Genomic DNA, 24,787 nt, shown 5'->3' with positions numbered 1-24,787 from the left:
TGTGTGCGCGTGTGTGTGTGTGTGTGTGTATGTACACAAAACACTCACAGACAGACGCAATGTGATTAGGGATGTGGGAAATGGGATTAGGGATGAGCCCTCTGCAACCTTCACTAAGCACCACAAGCAAAAGATCTCCTTCACGGGATCCATTAGCCCACACCTGGCACTAGCTCATGTAACTTTGCAGAATGATGGGGGACAGGAAACACAGCAAGTCGGTATCAAGTGTGTCATCAGCAAGAGACGTATTATTGTTGTTAAACTTATACTATAAAAAGTAACACTCAGAGAATATTTGATTTCTCTTATGTTATGGTTTTCTTCTATGAGGTTTATATAATGTGTAAAGGTAAGTTTTTGTTACATTTTATTTGTAGGACTATTGTTTTTAGGCATCACGTTCGGGCATAAGTCATGTTGATATTGACATACTTTTAAGATGATTTTATGGAAAAAGGGGCCCATAAAGGCAAAATTGTCTAAGGCTTCTGTAAGTCATAATACAGCCATGGTTATTAGTTTCTTTTTATAGAATATTTGCATAATTAACATATTATTCTAATTTATTATAAATTTCCAGCTACTTAATATCTGCATTAAGATTTTACTCAGGCTTGGACAAAATTTAGGGGGAATTGTACCCACTAGGCAAACTTAACTTTGAATTTTGTAAAGTCTCTTTCAATAATATAATTTAATATTCACTGATCTGCTTAGTAGTTCAGTGGCTTTGGGTATTGAGCTAATGCCTTTCATCCAATAGGATATATTGTTTTTCAATACAGAAACATTTATTAAGAGATGAAAATAACAAGAATCATAAGCAAAACCGAAGCGAAATAAACTGGTAGTGGCATCAAATCTGCTCCTCCAAATCCTTGCAATATGGAAAACAAATATCTCCAGATAACTTTTCCCCTTTTTCATGGAAATCTGTCCTCAGAGAATACACATTCTTTAAGTGTACTCAACATTAAAATAAAATCAACTCAAATGTCTAAAGCAGAGGTTCTCAAATTTTCTGCCCGTTAGATAATTTGTAGATACTTGTAAAACTGCCCAAGCTCTTTATTTCAGTGATTCTGCCGTGGGTCCTAGGAATCTTTAATTTTAAGAAGCATCTCAGTTGCTTCTGAAAAAACAATTCATGGAAAACATGTTGAGAGACAACTTTCTAGTCAGACAAATTTGTCAAGTAGCATGTAAAATCAAATTACTTTTGTGTATAATACCTCCATCAATGCATAATTTAAGAGTTAAGTGTGTTTAAGTACTTTTATACCTGAATATGATATTATAATGGTAACTTTTTATGTTTTTCAAAATAATTGACTACTTTCTAAATAGTCAGTGCAGTTAAAAAATTAAACTGTTGCCTATGAGCAAGCAATCTCTATAGGTTTTAAATGACATATATTTTCCAAATACATGTTTCTTTGCCATAGAAACTAACCACAAATATTGGGAAAAAAACATACCTGTGGATCATAAACTTTGTAAGAAGCATGCATGCAACATTACTTGTTAAATAAAGTATCCCAAAAGAAATTCCTAAAGATTCTGTCATATTTAGACTTCTGGAATTTATTTACTTTCAATTTGTTTTCACATTACAAAGGAGATTTATAAAAATCTGAAAAAATCTTCAAGTCTATTCAAAATGTATTGAGCATATGAAAACTAAAACAAAAAACTTAGAAATGTATGGGGTTGTATGTATATATTCATTGTAATTTCTAAAATTTTACATGAGGAATTTTTTTTCACAATTTATAATTTATTTATGGATGATTCAGACCCGGTTAACGGCTCTTTTCAATTATCTTTTGTGGGGTATAACAGCAAGATACGGAAGTGGTGGTCAGTGGATGGGTGGGGCAGATAAGCAGTAAATCATTTCAGAAAATTTCACACTCAAGGCTTGTTGACATGAGTCAGGGACAAGGAAATAACCCAGTCAGCACCTGCATCTTTAATGAAGGACAACACTGCTGCACATTTAGAGAATGGAAAGGAAAAAATAAATCATACTTAACTTTAAGGTAGCCTATCTTATTTATTCAAATAGAAATACAACCTTGTGAGTATTTCTTCAGGTATTTTCATTTAAAATATTGCAATATAAGCCTAGAATTCAATTTTATTTTTTTTACCATAGAGGTTTTTAAATGTTTTAATTAATTCCACTATATGTGAAATATATGCTTTAATAACATACCATTTAACATTTGCTTTTCATTGTCTTCCTGACATCCGTGGCAATAAAAGGTAGATGCTTAAAATGTAAACATTGGCATCTGTCAGATTTCTTTCCTAGCAGAAATTAAGTCAAGACATGGCCTAGTCCGGATTCAGCACACCTCAAGAGATAACCTCAAATGGTTTAATAATTGTTTCATTTGTGAATTAGAGATGAAGTAAATTAACATGAAAAACATCTACCAGTGGTTTTAATAAAAAGGAGGTGGGTTTTAATGGGCTCAACATGCAATGAAAGCAGCAATTCAAATGGCTGACAAAGCCTGGTTATTCTTAGAATCCATTTATTAATTATTCCTTTTCTCTAAACCAATTTATTTCAACAATAAGAGTATTTCTTGATTTACTATATACAAGTAATTTGTTTGCCTTCTCATATACCAACCATTTCATATGTAATGTTATGAAACATAACAGCAGTTTTAAAAATGTATTATACAGGGAGACAAAATCAAATATGAAAAAAAAATTGAGCTGGGCAATCCATCAATTCCAGATATTACATTCAAATATTTTAATATTTACTTACATCAAGTTATCTAGCCACAACTTGAAGTGAAAAACACTTCATTATTGTGGTAATAAAATAACCTGCATTGTGCCAATGTTTTAATTGCTCTTTTCTTTTGTACCCTGAGAAATCTTGTTCCTGTAGACACCTTGGCTGATGATAACTCACTGAGTCAAGTACTACAGAATATAAAATTCTCCTTATTTTTTTTAGAAGCATGTTACATTTTTTTCATTTGTCTGATATCTTTATCTGATTGTTTATTATTAGAAATACATTTCTGATGAAGGAGAATTTATTTTCTTAAGAGAAAGAGTGGAAATAAATCAGCTGAATAAGAAATTATGTTTTTGTTTGTTTGTTTTGGTTTTTTCTTTTTTTTAAAAGACACTAATATTTTGCCTTCAAAGCTAATCCAGTTTTTGCTTCCTCGGAGACATGCTCAATTCAGTCCAGATCCAAGTTCGCTAATGAACATATGAAAGCTAGAAAAGCAATTAGAAGAATCAAGACTTCTCTTCATTCGGAGATTAATGAAAGGAAGGGACACTCTAAGGCCAGTGAGTATTTTCAGTGGATTTTCTCCCTAGCCTGAAGCCAGTGCTCCTAGATGGAGGCAGTTATGAAAATGACTTCCACTCCGCGGGTGTCCTTTCTGAAAAGCTAACGGCATATTTCTTTTGACGGGTAAATTACTTTGAAATGTTTCTTGAACTCTGTAGTCCTGAAATAAAAAGGCATCTAACTGTATGCATCCCGTTTGAGGTTACCCTTATTTCTTTTTAAGAAAGTGTTGGCTCAAAATGGGCCCTGAGTAATCAATTGTGTGGCATATATTTTTAACTAACTGATAACCAAGCTATCACCTTTGTAACCAATCTACATATTAAATTAGGCAATGAAGTCATATACTGTAGATTTGGAAGTATTTGCATGTAAAATAGTAATCACAGAGGTTTGACAGCTTTTGCACCTAAGTGTTCTAAATTATGCAATATCCTTTTGAATAAAAAGATGATATTTTTTATTCCCTAGATAAACCTTGTACCTTCTCACCATATATATCCATACATGCATTCCTTCTTCCACTAGATAGACACAGGTGGTTCAAACCTCACTTAACAATTTTGAATTTTGATATCCTGCTCAATAACTACATCACGGACCAACTTTATTGACCTGTAGGAGTTATCAGCTGGCCATACAGTTTAAGGGGAATTATACCTAAGCTGTATCTGTATCTGTGTCTACCTATAGCTGTAGTTTTAAAAACACTTTCATATAAGTATCCTCTTTATTCTGACAATTTACAAAACAGTGAATTAATGTGTACCTATATTTGCATTTTCCACATACTTAAGAAATATATGATGTTTTCTTTGATTCATACACTAATCTTAATACTCAACAGAGTCATGGCAAGAGAAGGGAATGTGGGAACAGACTAAAAATAAAAATACATAGTAATTTTAGTGGGCTAACCTAATTTGATACAAATCATTAAATGTATTTTCTTACAACAGACTTAAAATTTCTGTATCCTGCAGTCATATGAAAATGTTTTTAACAGATAATACAAATCATGTTTTTTTGTTTACAACTCCCTTATCTTTGAGGTGAAAATGTCAATCTTAACCCAGCACAGGGAAAAATTGAAGCCCCAGGATTTTCCGAAATCTTTGATTTTGTGTGGATGAACATGATAAGCTACATATAGTTGCTGAATATCAAAATAAATATAACCATAAAATAAATAAAAACAAAGTTTCATAGTATGGTCTAACAAAACATGGTATGTTATTCTTTATGAATAACTTGGCTAAATTAAGACATATTAGATGTATTCAAATTAACTTCACTTTTTTCTGTCTTATCTAAGAGGAAACATAAAATTATATTTGGATTAGTACATCAACATATTTTTGTATTTTCCACTAGCATACATTGGACCTAACTAATTCTCATTAAAACAGTAACAGTAAAGCATTTTAAAGAAATGCTATTCTATACCATTAATAAAATTATGACTTCAAGGAAATAGGTTTCTAACTTCACCCAAAACAGTGGTAACTATGGTAGCAACACAGCAGCATGTCGCATTTTTATTCTTACCTTGTTCAGCCTGTTAATTAACGTGTTACTACTCTAAGAAATGTCAGTTTTCAATGTTTCAAGTTTTTGATGTTCCTTTTCTATGGTACCGGCATGCACTGCGGCTTGGGTGTCCTTCGTGTGTTACACATCCTTTCCCTACTGTAGTTTTTCTTCTGCCACTCTAATTCACTTAGTTAACATAACACTCCTTACACCTTTCAGCACAGTGACTTTTTCTCAATGTTCTGTTTCTCTTGGGAATTAATAAAGTGCTCTCTATTCAAGAATAATAATTTGACCCCTGAAATTGATCAGCACTCATACTCAAGAAGACATTCACACAGACTTGCAAGTTCCAAAGAAAATGAACAAATTTGATTTGCAATACACACAATAAAAAGTGAATTTAAAGCAAAGAAGGACTACTGGTTAAGTATTGATAAAACAAATGCACAGCACTTACCTGGAATAAGCTGGGACAGAAATAGGTGATTTGGGGATAAGCTGAGGAGTGATATTATGACCAAAAAAGGAACGTGTTTCCATTTCATCTTTGTCCCTTCCTTGCATTACACCCAGCCAGTGATAGATATGTGTTATCTGGGGAGATTTAAAAAAACAAAATTATTATTTTGTAATGGTTAGCTATGTTGAGAGATAATTATTTTGTGAAATATTGCAGTTCAAATAGATTTGAAATGTCATTTTTTGAAATGAAACATAATTAAAATTATTACATTACTAAAATGAATTGTACAGAATATATTTCATGATTCACATTTCAAACAAATGTGGTAGTTATTAATTTTGAAAACTCATTTTTAAGTTACATGTTAATCATAAATGATTCCTTGGTTTTCTCTGTTTTTTAGAGAATGCCAGATAAGTGATCTTTACTTTGATTCCCCACCAATTTAGTTGGAACACTCTCATCACATTTAGAAAACACTGAAGTTAATCATTCATTAAACAAATATTTACAACCAATTTATAATGAGTCAAGCACTATGCTGCTTTGGGGATATAGCAGAAAAAAACCTTGCTCTTCACCCAGGTGCATAAACAACTTGAGGCCACTTTAATTTTGTGAATTCACAAACAGATTTTAAAAATTACTAAGTGGTCTATTCTGAATATGACAGAGAAACATAAGATAGTATCCTCGTAAAAAACAAAGCTTATAATATTTGGGGACTTTTTAAGAGATAATAACAAATGACAGCATAAAGCTACAAAAATATATGCAAATAACTGGTTAATTAATTTTGCCAGGGAGACTGGACCAAGCTTACAGGGAAGAAGTGGCATTTTGAGATATGAGATAATATCCAGTAAGTGGAAAATAAAACAATACTATTTAGAAACAACAATAGAACCAAGTTTTCAAAGTAAGATGGTATGTAGATACATAAATTTCATGGTACATTTATTTATATATAAATTTTATCATAGGTAGATAGATGACAGGTTGATAGGTAGATACAGATATATTCCCATGATATAAAGATGTATTTGGGCTACTATAAGGACAGTAGTTTTTTGGCTGGATGATGGGGTTTGCCAGAATGTAATGTGATAGGGAACTTAAAAATAAATAGGGCAAGTAATGTAGATAATGAGGAGACACCACAGATTTTAATAATAGATTATAAAATGATCTAAATAATTTAGAAGATAACTCTGGTGGGAATATACAAGTATACTTGGCAGCACTCGGCAAATTTTAGATATGAGAGTTGAGAAGTGGAAAGAATCTTTTAATAATATTTTTACTATTTAGTCAAAAATAGATAAACAAATCTAGTACTATATAAAAAGCAATTTGTCCACCCCTACGAAGTTCTAACAGTTATTTTTGTGACACTCAGAATAACAAATTGAAAAAAGTTACCAATTTATTATTGTAGGTTAACTGGACATAGCTATTTTGTCTATTTGAGTTGAGCTGTCCTTATTTTATGACTTATCAATGCAGAGTTAATTGCTAAGTTTCCCCCTAGCAAAGCTGTCTGATCCTCTTGCCAGACAGCTACAATCACCTGACTTGACTTTAGATATTTGGAGATTATTTCCTCTCTCTAACATTCTCTGTAAGCAACTTTGATGTGAGCTAGAACCTTGCCTCAAAAAATATACTTGGTTACTGTAGTTTCATATTTATTCCCTGACTTCTTTGTCTTGGGGTTAATGTTCTTGTAACTCTCCTTATCCTAGCATATCACTCATCACTGATATTATATAACTACATTATAAACCTAGATTAATATTTTTACTCTTTAATCTAAACTATGCAGTTATTAGTTTGTCCAAAAGCTCTTTTACAGGGTTATCCACTGAGTGTTATGGCTTATGATCACGTTTGTCAGCGAAGTATAAATGATTTGTTCCTCCAGAGAAAATATATAAGTACACTGAGTACTGCTCATTGCTGCTTGGCTGGCTTTTGATATAATAGTTGCCCTATATCTTCTTGGTTTCTGCTTGCCTAAGGAGTTTCTCAGATTCCTCTTCTCTCTAATTGATTACTGAGTGTCCTAGACATAGAGTCCTGTTTGGAATAAACCCTAGACCTCTGATTTTTTTTGTTTTTTTTTTTTTGAGACAGAGTCTCGCTCTGTGGCCCAGGTTGGGGTGAGCGGCGCCATCTTGGCTCCCTGCAAGCTCCGCCCCCCGGGTTCCCGCCATTCTCCTGCCTCAGCCTCCCGAGGAGCTGGGACCACAGGCGCCGCCACCACGCCCGGCTAGTTTTTTGTATTTTTTTAGTAGAGACGGGGTTTCACCGTGTTAGCCGGGTGGTCTCGATCTCCTGACCTCGTGATCCGCCCGTCTTGGCCTGGCAAAGTGCTGGGATTACAGGCTTGAGCCACTGCGCCCAGCCTAGACCTCTGATTTCTTAAATGTGTATAAGCAGTTGTATCTTAGCTCTTGACGTAAATAAAAACATGTATGAATCTCAAGGCTCTTTAGAACTTTATTACTTCAAAATTTAGAAGGATTATATTTGTTAAATGATATTTTTGTATCTGTGGCTAATTACATTTTAACTGTCATTTATTAATAGCTATATATAGCTTGTTTGTAGCAGGCAGCTATTGATAAAATAAAGAGTCTAATCAAACATGCACATAAGAAAATAAACCTGAAAGTAAAAACACTTATTATAATTGATTGAATCCCCCCCAAGTTATGTTATTCAACAGGCAGATATTATTTCAAATATGTGTAAGGTATTATGATTAATATTCCTCAAATAAATTTTCATGATCTAGGACTAGTTCTGTGAATTTATGTAGTACGTAGCTAAAAACATAATATGATTTTTAAGGTAGTACCTACAAATCAGAAATGGGAATTGCATTATTAGCTATTGTACACATATCACTTCAGTACTTTGAAGTTTTTCGTTTGCTTTTAATAGATTTTACTTTTTACAGTAGCTTTAGGTTTAGAGGAAAATTGAGTGGAAGGTACAGAGATTTCTCATTAACTTCCTTCCCTGACACTATTCCATTTCCTGCCCTTGCATAGCCTCTTCCGTTGGCAACCCCCACCAGAATGTTGCATTTGTTACAATTGATCAACCTACATTGACACCATTACCATTATCACCCAAAGTCCATAGTTTACATTAAGGTTTACTCTTGGTATTGTGCATTTTTTGGGTTTGAACAAATGTATGTGACACATATCAAACATCATTGTATCATACAGAATAGTTTCACTTCCCTAAAAATCCTTTGTGCTTCATCTATTCATCCCTCCTCCTTCCGAACCCCTAGAAACTGCTTATCTCTTTGTTATCTCCATAGTTCTGCCTTTCTTGGAATGTCGTATAGGCATAACCATAGAGTATACAGCCTTTTAAAATTGGCTATATATGTCTTTCACTTAGTAATTAACATAAATTTAAGTTTCCTCCATGTTTTTTTCTTTTCATGTCTTGATAGCTAATGTCTTTTCAGCACTGAATAACATTCCATTGTCTGGACGTACCATGGTTTCTTTATCCATTTACCTATTGAAGGACATCTTGATTTCTTCCAAACTCTGGCAATTCTGCATAAAGCTGGAGAAAATATCCATTTGCAGGTTTTTGTGTGGAGGTAAGTTTTAAACACATCTGGATAAATAATAAATAGTGTGATTGCTCAATTATATGGTAGGATGATGCTTATTATTGCAAGAAACTGCTAAATTGTCTTTCAAAGTGGTTATACCATTTGTCTGTCCACTAGTAATGAGTAAGATTTCTTGCTGCTCAATATCCTTGCTAGTAGCTGGTGTTATCAGTGTTCTAGGTTTTGGCCATTCTAGTAGGCATGCAATGGTACATAATGTTTTAAATTTACATACCCTTGTTGGCATGATGTGAAACATCTTTTTAGTGGCTTATTTATCATCTCATTATCATCTTTGGCGAGATATTTGTTAAGTCTTTTCTCACTGTTGAGTTTAAGAATTTTATTTTATTTATTTTATTTATTTATTTTTTTGAGATAGTGTCTTGCTCTGTCACCCAGATTGGAGTACAGTGGTGCCATCTTGGCTCACTGCAACCTCCACCTCCCAGGCTCAATTAATCCTCCCAACTCAGCCTCCCAAGTAGCTGGGACAACAGAAGTGCACCACCACACCTGGCTAAATTTTTGTATTTTTTGTAGAGCTAGGATTTTACCATGTTGCCCTGCCCACGCTAGCCTTGAACTCCTGAGCACAAGGGATCTGCCCGCTTTGGCCTCCCTAAGTGCTGGGATTACAGGTGTGAGCCACCGCACCTGGCCTTTTATTTTGTTTACTTTCATTGTATGTTTTGAGTAACCGTCTTTTATCAGATATATCTTTTGCAAATATTTTCTTCCAGTGTGGGGCTTATTTTTCTCTTGACAGTGTCTTTCACAGAGTAGAAATTTTTAATTTTAATAAAGTTCAAACGATCATTTATTTCTCAATACTTTGAATATTCGGTCTTTAGGAATCCTCTCTCAATATGAAAGTCCCCTAAGTTAGGATATAACCTTATTAGCAAACACACTAATCCCTATTTAAAACCACACCTTTTGACATATTAACAATAAGATAATTGATTTTAGTGAAGAACGTGATATAACCATATTTGTATGTTCTCTCAGTATTAAAAATAGTTAATTCAACAAGAAAAAGCACTACACCTTTGAATACCCTATGAACACCTTTCCCATGGATGTGTACACAGAGTGCCTATTTTTAGAATACTAAGAATGCATGCACATATGGCTTTGAATTAAGGAAACTAACACTATATAAGAAAAGACAAAGATGTGCAACATACTTTTCTGAAAATATGTGATTACCAAATTGTTTAGGGTAATTTAAATGCCTAAAATATGATTTACTTGTAAGTATAAGTGAATGGAAGTAATATAACCAGTGTTTTAGAATCATAGAGTGTAAATTCAAATTGTTCCACTGTGAATCCTAGCTCACCACTCAGATAATTGTTTCACTTACATCAAACAGTTTAAACTCTCTTAGACTCATCTTTCGAAGTGTAAAATGTGAAGAAGAATAGCCACATCATTGGGTGAGATGTGTGTAGAGTGCTTATAAAAATGCCTGCTCTGGGCCGGGCGCGGTGGCTCACGCCTGTAGTCCCAGCACTTTGGGAGGCCGAGGCGAGCAGATCAGGAGGTCAGGAGATCGAGACCATTCTGACTAACACAGTGAAACCCCGTCTCTACTAAAAATAGAAGAAAAAAAAAAAACTAGCCTGGCGTGGTGGCGGCGCCTGTGGTCCCAGCTGCTCGGGAGGCTGAGGCAGGAGAATGGCGGGAACCCGGGGGGCGGAGCTTGCAGTGAGCCGAGATGGCGCCGCCCACTCCAGCCTGGGCGACAGAACAAGACTCCATGTCCAAAAAAAAAAAAAAAAAAAATGCCTGCTCTATTTCCTGATATCTACTAATATTGATGTCAACATTATCACCAACTTCAAATAGCATCTGATGAAATTCCTCCAGGGTAAGTGACAGAACCAATTGTATATTTGTATTTGCACACTGCTTCATATTAGAATAGTATTGGCTTAGGTCTAATTTGCAAAAAATTAGAGGCTTGGATTATTTTAATGAACTTTATTGAAATTTAATATATTTATGATAAGATAATCTCATTTTAAGGGTGCACTTCAATTTTGACAAATGTATAGAACTGTGCAAACTCCACCACAATCAAGAGATAGATCCTTTCCACAGGGATCTTAATTTTAAAAACTAATATGTTATGTATATATGCTGCTCATATGCACATGTTGCTAATGTTTATTTTCAAGTAATATATTTACCAATATGCTGATCCATTGCCTGCTAATAGGAGGGTTATTTTTCTCAAAGAAACATTTCAAAATATATTTTAGGAGAATCCTGTTCCATGGACTATTAACAAAATTTCTTAGAAAGTAAAAAATGTTTCATAAATAATTAATTTAGGTTAGTGCATATTTCAACAAAGTCAAAAGCACGGATTTTGTATTACATAAGAGAACACCGACATTTCCTAAATTTATCAGTGCGTGGCACCTATTTCCTCTTCTGAAACTCTTCAGCCTAGGTGACTCTCTCCTTTTCTTCTGTATTTGGAAGGACAGAAACTATTAAAGGGTTTCCTTGTTATGAACCAAAATTGGTTTTCCGTTAAGCCACACTACTTTCTTTTGTCTTCATTTCCAGGTAAAAAGAAAAAGTGCCCTGAAAAACCAAACTACTGCAACCTCTGACTCCAGTGCTGCTGAGATCAGCCTGAGAAGTGTCTCAGCCTCCTAAGCAGCTAGGACTACAGGTGTGCACCACCATACTTGGCTTTCTTTTCTTTTTCTTTGTACTTTTTTTTTTTTTTTAAATAGATACAGAGCCTGTCTATGTTGCCCCAAGATGGTCTTGAACTTCTGGCCTCAAGATCCTCCTGATTTGGCCTCCAAAAGTGTTGGGATTACAAGCATGAGCCACTGGACTTGGCCTCTGTCCTAGCCTTTAATAAAGAGAATAACCGTGGCTTGTAAAGTAAATTGCTATGCCTAAAAATTGCCTGTCCTTGTGAGATAAACAACAAGAAAAGGACAGCCTCATTGTGGATTTTGCATGTAACAGAGGAATCACTTAGCAATCTACACATTGGTAAAGGAGATATTCTTCCTCTTTACATGAGATAGACTATAGCTTGGTCTACCCAAATAGGACTGTAGTCATAGAGCTCATGTAGGAAAATCCATCACCCAAAATCAATCTCTATTTAAGTCAATCTTTATAATGTTGTAGAGTGTTGTGAAAATCAAGAATGCAAAGTTTAGTTTTTAGGAGAGTTATAAATACATGAATAATAAACATTTTTGAACATCTAATCTATGGAGAGCTCTGTGCCAGGCAGTGGAAAGTCAAATATGTGTGAAATAAATATACTCTCTTCATGTCAGAGGAGTAAATAATTTATTACACATGAATGACAAAAATAAAAAGGATTTAGTTGGTGACACAAGGAAGTTGTCAAGGTGGGAAGAGGATCAGGCTTGAGCTAGGCTCTAAAGGGTCTGTTGAAGTTGCACAACTCCAGTATTGGGTAAAGATATTCAATGAGGGTATGTGTGATGTGTACCTAACTAAGGCTCCATGGAAGGCTTTTGTGTAAAGGTAAAAATAAATAATATGTGACATATATGTAGCACTTCACAGTTTACCTATGAATTAATCTATTAATGTATTATGTATTAATTATTATTAGGAAAATAAGTCATAATATATTATCTTTCATGTGAGGATGCAAGTTCAGAATCTTTAAGTTACTTCTCTGCAAGAAAATATACAGTTAGCAAATAAACTGGAGCCAACTCTACTACGTTTCTCACAACTATTGCAAAATGTCAAGAGAATTAGAAGGTACTGAATGCAAGACTAAATTCCAGGCTTTTTCTTGTCAGTGGTTAATAGCATATGGGACGCTGAAGCTCAGCATACATTGTATAACTTGGAGATGAAAGTGACTCCAGATAAAGGAAACCATGTAGATGATTATTAGTATATTATATGAAAGAATATGGTGAATAGGATCTTACATACAAGTCCAATTGGTGGGGAGAAAAAGTAGAAATAAACATTAACTGTATTGCAAAAGAAAGGCAACAGTTTGGTGAGAAACAAGAACACTGAAAGTTAAAAAAAAAAAAAATGTCATACTGTTTCCAAAATCTCAAGCTAGGAAATGGAAAACTTAGTAAGAAGTGTGTGTGTGCATGTGTGCATGCATGTGTGTGTGTGTGTGTGTGTTATAAATGACTGAGTAATCTATACCTACTCTAGAGTTCTGTAGAATAAAAATGTGTATATAAGTCTGAAGTTCACTTTACTGATAATTTGCTACTGCTTCTGTTTAGTTGGAAGTGCATTTCATGCATTTCACTTGAAATTTAAAAAGCCAAAAGTATATAATACCTTCTAAAACTGCAGGATTAATATTTTCAAATAGACAAGGTGACCTGGACAAATTACTACCAAACTCTTTTTAACTTCGAGTACTGTCAACCCTCCTATAATAAATACATTATTTTAAAATGACATACACATAAAAAATAAAGTACATAAAGCACAGTTTTAAGTCTGAAATTAATTAAAACATTCTATTATTTTTCATGTATTAAAAAGTCTATAATTTGTTTACATTACATTTAGCTTAAGTACTTCACATATATTTAGAAAATTCTTTCCTCATAGAAACATGCAAATGCTTTACCTTTAGTCCGTTTAAATTATGCTAAACCCCAAACTATTACATCCTTTAAGGAAAGCATCAGTACTAACTTTCTGACTTCACTTATATACTTGGATTTGCTTTACAAAATGAGGCAAGAAAGGCAACTAGGAACAAAAGACTTGGAAAATAAGTTTAAATTGAGACTGAGAATAAAATATATGAATAGAGAGTATAGGAGTGATGGCAAGACAAAGACATCTTGAAAACTGGGCAACAGGGTTTAGCAGGAGTTGCAGAAGGAAGGATATTTGCAAGATTCTCTAATTTGTCACCTCAGTTCTTAAAGGTTCCTTATACGTAGGCACAGCTACATGATGAATCACATCTGTTTTATTTGGGCAGATCATAGGTCTTATTTCCAATTAAGCTTCCATTCATTTCATGAAAGACTAATTAATTCTCATCACACTTCAGGATACAGAAAATTCTAAACACACTGTGAGGAAACTCAGGGCACAGTGATAAACCTCAGGCTGTATATCACAAATGTAGTCATTTGAGATTCTTATTCTATATCCACGTTATACTTAAGTACCTGATCGAGGCCAGATAAAGAGTCAAAGACTTCTTTTAAACTTAATCTGTAAGTACACTTAAAATAGTACATCTATTAGTCTCATGTAGACAGATATGTTATGAATTAATAATACAAAGAAAAAAATAAGTAATCTGAAGCACACATCCTTTTAGAATCTTATACTTCAACCTACACCAAATTCAGGAAAAGTAGCATTTTGGCAAATAGAGCTAACGTTAATGCCATGGACCTGCTGTACTCCTAGACTCCCAAAAATTTTAACTTCTGGTTGTCTTGTGCATTTCATTGTGTTTAAAGACATTGCAATGTAATTGAATGCTAATCAATTACATTGAAAAAATTTAAAAAGTAACACCAAATATCGGCAAAAATAAACCTTACCATCCTATTCTATGTACTTTATTATTTAATTTATTTTATTTTAATTTTTACCACCTCCCCCACCGCACAGTGGCTGCAGCAAGCCTCACCCTAGGAGAGTCTGAGCCCAGACCTGCCTAACCCTCTCTACCAGCCCTGGTAGCTCAATACAAAAGACATAAACTCTTGGGAGCTCTATGGCCCCCTCCATCACCTGAGATTTTAGGACAAGCTTAGATCCCCCTACTACAACCTCAGCTGGTGTTCTCTTGAAAAAACCTCCTCCTGGCAGGAGGCCAACAAACTCAGGCCATTGCAGCAACTCATAACCAAACAACCCTGCTTCCAGGAAGGAGAGAACAACAGCTCATTCCACTGCCTGCAACATCCTAGCTAACCAGAGGTCCTGAGCCTGTCCACGAGACAACTTCACTACTGGAACAACCAGCAGTGGAGAAAGCCAGGACTGAGCCTATTTACAACCAAGGACTCTCACAGTGCACTTCACTCCCCGGTCACCTCCACCTGAGCCGGTGCTGGTGTTCAGGGCTGGGAGACATCTTCTCTGGACTTTAGGTTTTACTGTATTATCATCTTAGGACAATCATCACAAAGAAAGGATAAATAATTATTTGATCGCTACGAAATGAGAATCTGAAGTATAAGATGGCTTTTATAACCCTGCATGTGAAGTATTCAAAATACTGATTGACATCTTCAAATACAGCACTAGATGAAGCCTGAAAAGAGTCAAACTAATAATCATTAAAAGTGCTACTTAATCTTTGATATCTGTTGAGCACATTAAAGCCAGTACTTTAACATGGTTTAAAGCAATAGTTGTATGACTTTTGGATTAGATATTTTTAATATAGTGCATTCTTAGAATTCATAAATGCTTTTCACGATTAAAATATAAAATCAATAAAACAGTAAGATGGCTGTCAACTGCTGGCTAGACCATGTTATCAAAATGATGAAAAAGCAGCTACATATAAAAATAAACCTAATGTTCTATCCACAGGGCATGATGAAGATAAACACTAGTTTCTCTAGTGTAGCTACCATAATCATTAAAGAATCGATGGCAAATTAAACTTACAAATCCTTAGGGGTAGGGGGCGGGAGAAAAAACACAGCAGTAAATGCAGAAAGGCTCAAATCAATTTTTCACCCTAAACATGTGAGGTTTATTAGTATTGCTAACATAAAGGCAAATGTAAAGACAGAAAAATGGAGATTATTATCTCCTTTCACTTTAATTACAGGATTGCCTCAGGCAGAATTAGTTTTCTGACTTGCTTAAAAAAAGATTGCATTCCTATATTAATAGAATTATTTAAATAATAAAGACATTTTAAAAAGATGATCTAATGAAAAGTAATGAAATACAGTCTATCCGAATTTTATTTTTTTCTTATTTTATGGCTAAAATTAAAACTGTCTACATCATGCATTATTTTTCCAAATGAATGTTCAAATTCAAGAAGATGATTCCTTAAAAGTGTACTCATGTACACCAAGACAGAAAGAAAGCAATTTTCAAACAAAAGCAATTTTCAAAATGCTGTGCTTACACCAGCTCAGGCAGATGAATTCTAGGCCCACTTGACCTTCAATCATATTGTTCATTTCATCATTCTGATGAAAATTAGTGGGACGCATGATGTCTGGTCATCCTAGCTAAAGTGAATTCAGTTACAGACACATCTTTCTGAACAATATCATCACTCAAGAAATGTAAGATGGAAGTACACATCAATAACATCACTGTTCTAATAAGTGTTGCCTCTGATGAGTTACATTTATCTTAGACTGATCACAAAAATAGAATAAAAAATGCCTGAACATGGGTTTGGTCGAACAGAAGTTAAATATGAAGCTGGTCTGTCTTGACACAAGTTGAGAGGGAGAAGTGTAGAGTGGTAAGGAGAAAAGAGAGCAAGAGAACACAAGAATGAGAGAAAATTAGAGAAACACAACAGTTGTTTAGCAAACCTCTTTGGCTGGCCATTCCTGGAATTAACAACCATCGAAGTATACAGCAAGTGAAGTAGTCACCTCCAGAATGTCCCTGCTTTTAGAGTGTGTTGCTGTGATCATTCTCTTCCCTCTGTTTAGTCTAAATGGAAAAGAATGCCTGCTGATTGTTTTTTTCACTTTAGAGACCAAAACTTTAATTAAAACCAGCTACGATGTAAATTAAAGATAAAAATTCCACACTGTGCTACTTTTACATTTCAATAAATACTAATGTCTGATGAGGTTTTAAAAAAGTGCATTTAATGGGACGTGATGTCACTATTAGAATAATTTCTCTAAACAAAAATATGAATATACCAAAATTATAGTAAACTGATGATTTTTGTACGTTTACATTTCATTTAAATAAATGTTATTTGAGAACTTATTATGCACCATCCTAAGATACACAAATGAATGACAGTGCCTACCCAAGAAGAGTTTACAGTAGGGCAGAGGGAGACGATGGAGATAAGTTAAATACAGCGGTAATTTCTATTCATATAATGGTATAAATAGAGTGCTGTACTATCAGATCAAAGAGAGAATGAAGTAATCAGGCTTCCGGAAAATTGGAAAATGTTCATCCCAGAAGTGAACATCAGAGACGGAATTTGAAAGAACAGTAGTTGTTGACTGAGCCAAGAGAGTTCAGTACTGGAGAAGGACATTCTAAACGAAAGCACCAACAGCGCAGGGGCAGGGAGGAAAGAATCTTTATGTTTGAAAAACAATAGATGGTTTCATTTGGATGGGATTTCAGATAAATGTAAGTGGGAGGTCCTGACAGGAGATGAAGCTAAAAAAATAAAATGAAGCAAAATGCAAATAGCTTTGTGTGAAAAACAGATATTTAAGCTTGAGAATGAACTGAACAAATGCAGTTTTTGGCCAAAAGCTCTAGGAGCATGGACTTGAACTGGAAAAGCTGGATGTCATGAGGTGGCAAAGGTCACTATTATAATATTTGAAATTCTATTTCCATTACTGCCATGTAAAAATCACTAAATATTTGTTGAGTTAATGGAAGGATGAATGAAAACAGTAGTATGAACACAGACGTATATGCAACTGAACTAATATACTTGCAGAAGAGATGGAGTACAAACATAAAAGCTATAATATTCACGAAGTCTATGTGTTTGCAAAGATTACCTTTACCTTAGGCAAGAAATCACAGTAGATAAAAAAAAATAGAGAATGCTTACAAAAACATTCTATTTACCAATATTTACCACAGCAAAATGTACTCAGTTTTTCTTCACATTTGCTTTCATTTTGTACACAAATTAATTTCAAACACACTGCCTTGAATGTGTATGAAAACCTAAAATTAGTTCAATACTATTGGGAGAGGAGTCACAGGATCATTTTTAAATGGATGTGACATTGAAATTAAAATCCATTATATGGGGTTGGAATTTTTAGTGTCTGAATAACTATGTTTTTTGCAACTATTCATATTAAAGCGTGATATTAATTTCTAAGCCATGAGTAGATTGTCCATTAATACTTAAATGAGCTACAAATTTTTAGATTGCTTAAGAGCAAATAGCTCTACAAATATCATTATTCTAGATGCATATACAGCCTAGTCAGTCTTAGCGATTGCCTTCCCTTATGTTGGGTTAGTTTATGAAGCAATAGCAGCAGAGTGAGGACAAAAGGAACAAGCATTAAATTTCAGACTGACGATTAAATAATGCTATGGTAAGAGAGACATTAATGAAGTAACAGAAGAGAAGGTCAAAAGTAATTTTCATATGTCAACATGCACAAAGGCGTAACAAAAAGATTCACACACAAAAGGCTGTGCATGAAAGGTGGGGAAAATTTTTTCTGACTGTCAATTGTTTTGCGTGCATTCTAGAAGCCAAGGGTTTTTGAAAGGCTTTTAGCTTTAAACCATTCCTTACTCCTTTGAATGTCCTCAGCAGGACCAGAAATGGAGGATTCAATTTTCAAAGATAATTGTGTCAGATAACTGTCTCGTGCCTTTTCAGCAAGAATCTGATAAACACCTAATTACTAACCAAGTGATTCCAGAGCTACACAGCTGGGCTGGTGAGAAGGCTACCGCAAAAGACTTGGTCATTCATCGTATCAAGATGAAAATGCAGTTGGATTGCAAATTAATTTAATTTATTTGACTAATGCAATTTTACCAACTATTATTATGAGGGAGAATTTATTATTTTAATGAAAGAGTATAAATTTCAACATTAAACCAATGAACGCCACACAAATAACTTTGCACCATAACTCATCAGAAAAAATCTACTGGAACTAAAAATAGGTCTGTAGAAATTTCAGGCAGTTTGCTTTCTTTGGGCAAGCTTTGTGCTATACTGATGGTATTCTAGTATTTTGTAGAGAAAAGCAGAATATTCATATTTTTTCATGTTAGATCTAGGCTCAATTCTTTTAATAGCGATATTAGCCATAGATGCATAGCTATTCATCTTTAAATGTATACACATATACATTCAATGACTCTTAACTACTTCTGAATGTCATTCCCTGTCATATCCCTGGCCTTTCCCTGTTATGTCCCACTGTCTATTCTAGGTTGTCATATGTAGTTTAAGGCCTAAAATTAGGGCCCCGTATTATGTACCGCCTTGATATCTGGTGAAATTGAGATGGCATGAAATTAAGATGGCCTAAAATGGCTTATTGCAAGTTCCTTTCACATTCTGCTTTCATGGGTGAGGTCTCCTATCACAACAACGCTCCTTATCAGGGAGACCAGGCACAGTTTCCTGAATAGCAGGTTTCATTACCTTGCCAGCCCAGAGAATTGCTCATACAAGCCAAGCCAATCACATCCTCCTGGGGGAACCAAGGGACATCTCACCCTCTTGAAGCAACAATACCCCCCCCCACCCCTGAACTTTTGGCTGTTGACTCTCTTCTGGAGTGTCACCCCTCGTGGCTCTGCTTAGTGAGTGGTATCCTCTACCCTGAGCTGTGAGTATACGTGAGTAATAACTTGAGATCAACTGCTGTTGATCTAACCTGGGGTGTTGGGTGTCATATGTTCAAACATCCCCATAACCCTAGGGTGGGAATCCCTCTCTCACCAACAAAGAAATAAAGAGGCTATTAAAAGTTCATAAAACCATTTAGATTGGTCTAATGCTCAGACCTGTCTGTGCTTTGAGGAAATACACCATTTGTTTTGTGTACTTGCAGGATGATTGCCAAATTTTAGAGATCTGGAGGGGCAAATAAAATGATTGGAGGCATGGAGTAAAGTGCTTTTTTATGTCAATGAATAAGATATACTGACATGTATTGAACACTTTCCCCAATACCTTCACATAGTTCTATTAGTGTAGTGGACACTTGTATAAAATAATAGAGGATAAAGTAAGAGAAAGTAACAGAAAACAAAACAATGCATTCCAGTTACCAAAGGATGATCAGAAGAGAGATGGCTCCGCAGAACAGTTACAGCTCACTCTGCTTCAACAAGCCATACGCAGCAGGTACTCTCACATAGGAGCTGTTCTTTTATTTATTTATTTATTTATTTATTTATTATTATTTTACTTTAAGTTGTAGGGTACATGTGCATAACGTGCAGGTTTCTTACATATGTATACTTGTGCCATGTTGGTGTGCTGCACCCATCAACTCGTCATTTACATCAGGTATAACTCCCAATGCAATCCCTCCTGCCTCCCCCCTCCCCATGATAGGCCCCGGTGTGTGATGTTCCCCTTCCCGAGTCCAAGTGATCTCATTGTTCAGTTCCCACCTATGAGTGAGAACATGCGGTGTTTGGTTTTCTGTTCTTGTGATAGTTTGCTAAGAATGATGGTTTCCAGCTGCATCCATGTCCCTACAAAGGACACGAACTCATCCTTTTTTATGGCTGAATAGTATTCCATGGTGTGTATGTGCCACATTTTCTTAATCCAGTCTGTCACTGATGGACATTTGGGTTGATTCCAAGTCTTTGCTATTGTGAATAGTGCTGCAATAAACATACGTGTGCATGTGTCTTTATAGCAGCATAATTTATAATCCTTTGGGTATATACCCAGTAATGGGATGGCTGGGTCATATGGTACATCTAGTTCTAGATCCCTGAGGAATCGTCATACTGTTTTCCATAATGGTTGAACTAGTTTACAATCCCACCAACAGTGTAAAAGTGTTCCTATTTCTCCACATCCTCTCCAGCACCTGTTGTTTCCTGACTTTTTAATGATGGCCATTCTAACTGGTGTGAGATGGTATCTCATTGTGGTTTTGATTTGCATTTCTCTGATGGCCAGTGATGGTGAGCATTTTTTCATGTGTCTGTTGGCTGTATGAATGTCTTCTTTTGAGAAATGTCTGTTCATATCCTTTGCCCACTTTTTGATGGAGTTGTTTGTTTTTTTCTTGTAAATTTGAGTTCTTTGTAGGTTCTGGATATTAGCCCTTTGTCAGATGAGTAGATTGCAAAAATTTTCTCCCATTCTGTAGGTTGCCTGTTCACTCTGATGGTAGTTTCTTTTGCTGTGCAGAAGCTCTTTAGTTTAATGAGATCCCATTTGTCAATTTTGGCTTTTGCTGCCGTTGCTTTTGGTGTTTTAGACATGAAGTCTTTGCCCATGCCTATGTCCTGAATGGTACTACCTAGGTTTTCCTCTAGGATTTTTATGGTATTAGGTCTAACATTTAAGTCTCTAATCCATCTTGAATTAATTTTCGTATAAGGAGTAAGGAAAGGATCCAGTTTCAGCTTTCTACTTATGGCTAGCCAATTTTCCCAGCACCATTTATTAAATAGGGAATCCTTTCCCCATTTCTTGTTTCTCTCAGGTTTGTCAAAGATCAGATGGATGTAGATGTGTGGTATTATTTCTGAGGACTCTGTTCTGTTCCATTGGTCTATATCTCTGTTTTGGTACCAGTACCATGCTGTTTTGGTTACTGTAGCCTTGTAGTATAGTTTGAAGTCAGGTAGCGTGATGCCTCCAGCTTTGTTCTTTTGACTTAGGATTGTCTTGGAGATGCAGGCTCTTTTTTGGTTCCATATGAACTTTAAAGCAGTTTTTTCCAATTCTGTGAAGAAACTCATTGGTAGCTTGATGGGGATGGCATTGAATCTATAAATTACCTTGGGCAGTATGGCCATTTTCACGATATTGATTCTTCCTATCCATGAGCATGGTATGTTCTTCCATTTGTTTGTGTCCTCTTTGATTTCACTGAGCAGTGGTTTGTAGTTCTCCTTGAAGAGGTCCTTTACATCCCTTGTAAGTTGGATTCCTAGGTATTTGATTCTCTTTGAAGCAATTGTGAATGGAAGTTCATTCCTGATTTGGCTCTCTGTTTGTCTGTTACTGGTGTATAAAAATGCTTGTGATTTTTGCACATTAATTTTGTATCCTGAGACTTTGCTGAAGTTGCTTATCAGCTTAAGGAGATTTTGGGCTGAGACAATAGGGTTTTCTAAATATACAATCATGTCATCTGCAAACAGGGACAATTTGACTTCTTCTTTTCCTAACTGAATACCCTTGATTTCTTTCTCTTGCCTAATTGCCCTAGCCAGAACTTCCAACACTATGTTGAATAGGAGTGGTGAGAGAGGGCATCCCTGTCTTGTGCCAGTTTTCAAAGGGAATTTTTCCAGTTTTTGCCCATTCAGTATGATATTGGCTGTGGGTTTGTCATAAATAGCTCTTATTATTTTGAGGTACGTTCCATCAATACCGAATTTATTGAGCGTTTTTAGCATGAAGGGCTGTTGAATTTTGTCAAAAGCCTTTTCTGCATCTATTGAGATAATCATGTAGTTCTTGTCTTTGGTTCTGTTTATATGCTGGATTATGTTTATTGATTTGCGAATGTTGAACCAGCCTTGCATCCCAGGGATGAAGCCCACTTGATCATGGTGGATAAGCTTTTTGATGTGTTGCTGAATCCGGTTTGCCAGTATTTTATTGAGGATTTTTGCATCGATGTTCATCAGGGATATTGGTCTAAAATTCTCTTTTTTTGTTGTGTCTCTGCCAGGCTTTGGTATCAGGATGATGTTGGCCTCATAAAATGAGTTAAGGAGGTTCCCTCTTTTTCTATTGATTGGAATAGTTTCAGAAGGAATGGTACCAACTCCTCCTTGTACCTCTGGTAGAATTCAGCTGTGAATCCATCTGGTCCTGGACTTTTTTTGGTTGGTAGGCTATTAATTATTGCCTCAATTTCAGAGCCTGCTATTGGTCTATTCAGGGATTCAACTTCTTCCTGGTTTAGTCTTGGAAGAGTGTAAGTGTCCAGGAAATTATCCATTTCTTCTAGATTTTCCAGTTTATTTGCATAGAGGTGTTTATAGTATTCTCTGATGGTAGTTTGTATTTCTGTGGGGTCGGTGGTGATATCTATCCCCTTTATCATTTTTAATTGCGTCGATTTGATTCTTCTCTCTTTTCTTCTTTATTAGTCTTGCTAGTGGTCTGTCAATTTTGTTGATCTTTTCAAAAAACCAACTCCTGGATTCATTGATTTTTTGGAGGGTTTTTTGTGTCTCTATCTCCTTCAGTTCTTGCACAAGCTTCAGTAACCGACTCGATCAACTGGAAGAAAGAGTATCTGCGATTGAGGATCAAATGAATGAAATGAAGCGAGAAGAGAAACCAAAAGAAAAAAGAAGAAAAAGAAATGAACAAAGCCTGCAAGAAGTATGGGATTATATAAAAAGACCAAATCTACGTCTGATTGGGGTGCCTGAAAGTGAGGGGGAAAATGGAACCAAGTTGGAAAACACTCTTCAGGATATCATCCAGGAGAACTTCCCCAACCTAGTAGGGCAGGCCAACATTCAAATCCAGGAAATACAGAGAACGCCACAAAGATACTCCTCGAGAAGAGCAACTCCAAGACACATAATTGCCAGATTCACCAAAGTTGAAATGAAGGAAAAAATCTTAAGGGCAGCCAGAGAGAAAGGTCGGGTTACCCACAAAGGGAAGCCCATCAGACTAACAGCAGATCTCTCGGCAGAAACTCTCCAAGCCAGAAGAGAGTGGGGGCCAATATTCAACATTCTTAAAGAAAAGAATTTTAAACCCAGAATTTCATATCCAGCCAAACTAAGTTTCATAAGTGAAGGAGAAATAAAATCCTTTACAGATAAGCAAATGCTTAGAGATTTTGTCACCACCAGGCCTGCCTTACAAGAGACCCTGAAGGAAGCACTAAACATGGAAAGGAACAACCGGTATCAGCCATTGCAAAAACATGCCAAAATGTAAAGACCATCGAGGCTAGGAAGAAACTGCATCAACTAACGAGCAAAATAACCAGTTAATATCATAATGGCAGGATCAAGTTCACACATAACAATCTTAACCTTAAATGTAAATGGACTAAATGCTCCAATTAAAAGACACAGACTGGCAAACTGGATAAAGAGTCAAAACCCATCAGTCTGCTGTATTCAGGAGACCCATCTCACATGCAGAGACATACATAGGCTCAAAATAAAGGGATGGAGGAAGATTTACCAAGCAAATGGAGAACAAAAAAAAGCGGGGGTTGCAATACTAGTCTCTGATAAAACAGACTTTAAACCATCAAAGATCAAAAGAGACAAAGAAGGCCATTACATAATGGTAAAGGGATCAATTCAACAGGAAGAGCTAACTATCCTAAATATATATGCACCCAATACAGGAGCACCCAGATTCATAAAGCAAGTCCTTAGAGACTTACAAAGAGACTTAGACTCCCATACAATAATAATGGGAGACTTCAACACTCCACTGTCAACATTAGACAGATCAACGAGACAGAAAGTTAACAAGGATATCCAGGAATTGAACTCATCTCTGCAGCAAGCAGACCTAATAGACATCTACAGAACTCTCCACCCCAAATCAACAGAATATACATTCTTCTCAGCACCACATCGTACTTACTCCAAAATTGACCACGTAATTGGAAGTAAAGCACTCCTCAGCAAATGTACAAGAACAGAAATTATAACAAACTGTCTCTCAGACCACAGTGCAATCAAACTAGAACTCAGGACTAAGAAACTCAATCAAAACCGCTCAACTACATGGAAACTGAACAACCTGCTCCTGAATGACTACTGGGTACATAACGAAATGAAGGCAGAAATAAAGATGTTCTTTGAAACCAATGAGAACAAAGCTACAACATACCAGAATCTTTGGGACACATTTAAAGCAGTGTGTAGAGGGAAATTTATAGCACTAAATGCC

General features: G+C 35.5%; 1 protein-coding gene and 1 long non-coding RNA gene across 4 annotated transcripts in view; one reads left to right on the top strand and one right to left on the bottom strand.

Annotated features, from left to right (window-relative positions):
• Nucleotides 1-11,685, top strand: part of LOC105485540 (uncharacterized) — a 113,884-nt gene extending 102,199 nt beyond the window's left edge. For both annotated transcript variants that reach the window (XR_989643.3, XR_011620434.1), the window contains 4 exons: nucleotides 3,184-3,333; nucleotides 6,140-6,198; nucleotides 8,815-8,970; nucleotides 11,569-11,685. This is a non-coding gene — a long non-coding RNA (uncharacterized lncRNA). The remainder of the gene's footprint in view (nucleotides 1-3,183; nucleotides 3,334-6,139; nucleotides 6,199-8,814; nucleotides 8,971-11,568) is intronic.
• LOC105485564 (roundabout guidance receptor 1) overlaps nucleotides 1-24,787 on the bottom strand; it is a 1,159,905-nt gene that overhangs the window by 973,185 nt on the left and 161,933 nt on the right. For both annotated transcript variants that reach the window (XM_071092571.1, XM_071092572.1), the window contains exon 2: nucleotides 5,331-5,467. In XM_071092571.1, coding sequence (XP_070948672.1) covers nucleotides 5,331-5,418 — 88 coding nt within the window. In that variant the 5' untranslated portion in view covers nucleotides 5,419-5,467. The remainder of the gene's footprint in view (nucleotides 1-5,330; nucleotides 5,468-24,787) is intronic.

Source organism: Macaca nemestrina, chromosome 2 (assembly GCF_043159975.1).
Source record: "Macaca nemestrina isolate mMacNem1 chromosome 2, mMacNem.hap1, whole genome shotgun sequence".
Taxonomy (NCBI): domain Eukaryota; kingdom Metazoa; phylum Chordata; class Mammalia; order Primates; family Cercopithecidae; genus Macaca; species Macaca nemestrina.
This window is presented reverse-complemented; position numbering and strand designations above follow the sequence as displayed.